At 35.2% G+C, this 4199-nt stretch overlaps 1 protein-coding gene across 9 annotated transcripts in view; it reads right to left on the bottom strand.

The window, feature by feature from the left end:
- plcb2 (phospholipase C, beta 2) overlaps positions 1 to 3899 on the bottom strand; it is a 60956-nt gene extending 57057 nt beyond the window's left edge. For 5 of the 9 annotated variants that reach the window (XM_077238272.1, XM_077238273.1, XM_077238270.1 and 2 more), the window contains exons 1-5: positions 3638 to 3899; positions 3494 to 3550; positions 3118 to 3195; positions 1106 to 1174; positions 267 to 404 (exon numbers count right to left, since the gene is read on the bottom strand). In XM_077238272.1, the coding sequence (XP_077094387.1) occupies positions 267 to 404; positions 1106 to 1174; positions 3118 to 3195; positions 3494 to 3550; positions 3638 to 3676 (381 nt within the window). In that variant the 5' untranslated portion in view covers positions 3677 to 3899. Of the gene's footprint in view, positions 1 to 266; positions 405 to 1105; positions 1175 to 3117; positions 3196 to 3493 lie in introns of all 9 variants that reach the window. The other 4 variants (XM_077238275.1, XM_077238277.1, XM_077238274.1 and 1 more) reach the window with 2 other exon arrangements.
- Positions 3900 to 4199: the final 300 nt, after the last annotated feature.

Raw genomic sequence — 4199 nt, forward strand, 5'->3', positions numbered from 1 at the left:
ATCTATCTATCTATCTATCTATCTATCTATCTATCTATCTATCTATATATACATCTATCTATCTATCTATCTATATATCTATCTATCTATTAGATAATTTTGATCAATTTAATGAATCTTGAAAAAAAAAACTTACTGACCCCAAACTATTACTAAAATGTAATATATATCTACTTTATATGATTTTTTTATTATACTTTTTAACAGGGATGTTTCAAAGTATGTGATTATTGTTTTAAAATAAATAAAAATATGAAGTATGATACCTGGGCCACTTCTTTTGCAGCAAAGAAGTTGTGGTAGGTGAGGTTGACGGTGTCGGCGCCCGTTACGATCGTCAGCGCTTTCGCCAGATGATGACTGTCAGGAAAATCCATGTTGAACACATTACGAACTTTTGGATGCTGAAAGCAACAATCATAAAACAATCATAAGTCATTACTTGAGAACATGAAAATTCACTTAAAATTACCTGGACACTTTATATCTCTGAACATCACTGCATCAGATACCAAAATATCACAGCAAGCGATACTTAAGAGTGAAAGCTCTGGTAAAGTCAAACATCTCATCCATAACGTCTGCTTTTCATACTGTACATGAGCCATCAACAAGAACAACCCAGACCGGCAAACAAATCCGGCTTCATGCAAATCAGTGAAGGGAGAAATACGAGGTCAACAGCTGTGTGTGATGGAGCGAACATCATTTATATAATGATTTCAATACATCAAATATAATATCAATAATATTCTGTTTACATTTCTAATAGTATTTAAAAATGTGCTTGTCAAAAATGCTCCTTGATTTGGATGAAAGCATCAGTTAAAGGCATAAATGTAACTTTGTGAGAAGGATGATCAGTATTTTCATATTTTAATGCTCAATTTCTGTAGTTCTTTGTGATTTGGAGATGAGTTATGATTGCTGTGTAAGTGTGTGATTGTGGCATGAACGATGAACGCTGCTGTTTGCAAGGCAAATTCACACAAATACTCAAATGCAACAATGAATCGAACACAGACTCTCCGTCTGAAGGCCAGGTCTGTTTAGTCATGAGTTATGCAAGAAAACATGCATTACATAACATGGATACGGCACATACTTTCGGGACTTTGGCATATTTTGCTGCTCTCGTGTCCCTGATGGTGGAGACATCCAAAAACTCTGTTTCCTGTAGGACAGAAACACACAGGAAATGACATCACAGGTAAAGCACAGGACAGGATCAGAGCAATAGCATGAATTTCTGTAGCTCAAACTAGGGTGATGTTCGCAACGCCAAAGTTAAGGGTTCAAATAATGCATGAAATGATCAAATGTACAGATAAATCATACTAAAATAACACTGGATTTTATGACTAAAATGAAATGCCAATGATTATGTGATTTTTGGCCTGGATGTGTTTTTTTTTTAGTGATTATATAAGCCCAAGTGAACTGAACCTTCATCTACACAGTGAAGCTGATGTTTATGTGAATGATGTGTCTGCATGTACATTATAACACAACATGCTGTCAGATCAGAGCTGGTTTATATCCAGCCGTCCTGAATGTTTCTCAGCTGAGAGAGATCTGACACACTGCAAACCTTCATCAGCACGATCAATATACACTCACATATCAAACACACACACACACACACACACACACACACGCACGCACGCACGCACGCACACACACACACACACACACACACACACACTCACGCACGCACGCACACGCACACACACACACACACACACACACGCATGCACGCACGCACGCACGCACACACACAAACACACACACGCACGCACGCACAGCACACGCACACACACACGCACGCACGCACGCACACACACTCGCACACGCACACACACACGCACGCGCACGCACACACACACTCACGCACGCACACGCACACACACACAAACACACACACACTCACACACACACACACACACACACGCACGCACACACACACACGGAGGAAAGATGCTCGGAGGCCTGTGTCTCTAATGAATATTATATCTGGATGATGCTGTTTAGGCATAATAGGCAGGAGCTTGTAAAACAAATCTTAAATATTAAAATGTAAAATATATACATGTGATAAAAATGCCTATGAATTTATGTAGCTCAAACTTAACCATGATGTTCGCAACGCCAACTTCATGGGTTTGATTCCCAGAGGATGCATGAAACAGTCAAACATAGCTTTACTGCATTGTAAGATAAAAGCATCTGCCGAATGCATTAAATGTAAAAATCTGTCATTCATAAACAAAAGGTTTTCAACATACCATTAAATACACATTTTTGTACAATTATTGTAGAATAATTGCAAACAAGACCTTACAAATCACATGCTGTTGTCTACAGTGTTGTTATTGTTGACTAACACTAAATCTATTAAAATAAATTTTGTAGTTATGAAAATGAAATAATATTAGACAAAACACTTAAACTTAATGTAATAATTGTTGCCTTGCCGAATAACCAAAATAAAACATAAATAAACTTAAACTACTATTAACTTAAACTACCATAACTAAAACTGAAAAAAATTAAGCTAAATAAAAATCTTTTTTAAAATGTAATAAAAATGGCAGAAGCACATATTTTTTTACAATTATACTATGATATAAAATAAACTATAATTTCTAAGTAAAGGTGTAAAGTTACATAAAATGTACCTCATTTATTTAGAGTTCGACTTATACTTTATTTTTCTTTTACACTGAAATTCGGCTCTTCGACAAGTCATTTACATGACTAGATTACTCGTTTTAACACCGTACTACCATAATACTGTGGTTTTTGGACATTTACCATAGTAGTATGACTGTGCTCTTTGAAGCACCATGTAAATACTGCGGTAAATGAATATGGCAATCATTCAGTATCATGGAATATGTCAAAATACTGTGGTATTACTACCACTGTGGGGTAAGTGGGTATCACTTCAGGTAAATGATTTATAATAATCATACAAAGTAAAAACATGTAAAACAAAGAGAAGGATCTCTGAAATGCATAAACAAAAAAAGACCCCCCAGAATATACTTATTATATTATTATTATTATAATAAACTATTAATGAATGCACCATAAACTCATGTTGCTATATCTGACCTTGCTCTGATTGATCCAGTACAGGTAAAATCCTTTGGGATCCATCTTCATGGTGACCGGTGTGGTTTTCTTGGAGTCCTGTCAAGAGATTTTATTGTAAAACGATGCTACAATTTGATTCTCATGCTACAAATGAAGGCTTGTGACGAATATAAAATCATAAATGGACCAAAAACGTAGATAAAAGAGACCTGTTTTCATTAAAGACTGACAAATATTCCCCCCAAAAATCACTGATGTCACATAATAATTTTGTCTTTTTAGAAGACTTCCGATCATTATCAGATTCAGGGCCAAAAAGCACCTGTTGTGAATCTAGATTAATCTCATGTTTTTTATCAGTCTTTTTGTCCAAAATATGATCATGTTGACTTACTTCTTTCCATTTTGTGAACCTGTCTCCCTTCACGAGATACTCTTTGATATCAGGTTCCTGTAGCGTGGGACGGGTTCGAATCATTTTGGTCTAACGCTTCAACTCATTGACCCCAGTTAGAATGACGAGTTTGGGAAAACTCACTGAAACGAGCCGGTAGGACGTCCAGCCTTCCATATGCATTGCAAATGAGTGTGAAGAGCGTCCAGGACCCACCCAGCTCAGGGTTACCGGCTCTCGGCATACACACAATCAAACAGCAGTTTTAAAGTCTACATTTAAGATGTATGCATTTTTAATTGCATATAAAATTTCCATCCGTTTGGGTTATTTGTCTGTCATACATGAATGGAACTCAAAACTCATACATGAATCTGGACTCAAAAAATCATGGCAGTTTATTAGTAGCTATTTGCATCTATTTGGTTTTATTTAAATAATGTTTTTTTTCAAAATGCATTTTTTAAGAATCAGTGTAAGTCTGGTCATTGTGAAAACAATTACATTTAATCAGTTAAAAAATATACATGATTAACATCTCAGGCTCGCTGTGAACAAACTGGATTTATTGATGATAAATATATAGTATAATACTATATATTACACTATATATAATGGTTATTCATTATTATTATTATATATAATGAACACATATATAATGGTTAACTAAAACTAAAATCATTTTTGTTACTTGAAATAAAGTAAA

Source organism: Siphateles boraxobius, unplaced genomic scaffold, assembly GCF_051911475.1.
Source record: "Siphateles boraxobius isolate OS27281-9 unplaced genomic scaffold, OSU_SipBor_1 22, whole genome shotgun sequence".
NCBI lineage: Eukaryota > Metazoa > Chordata > Actinopteri > Cypriniformes > Leuciscidae > Siphateles > Siphateles boraxobius.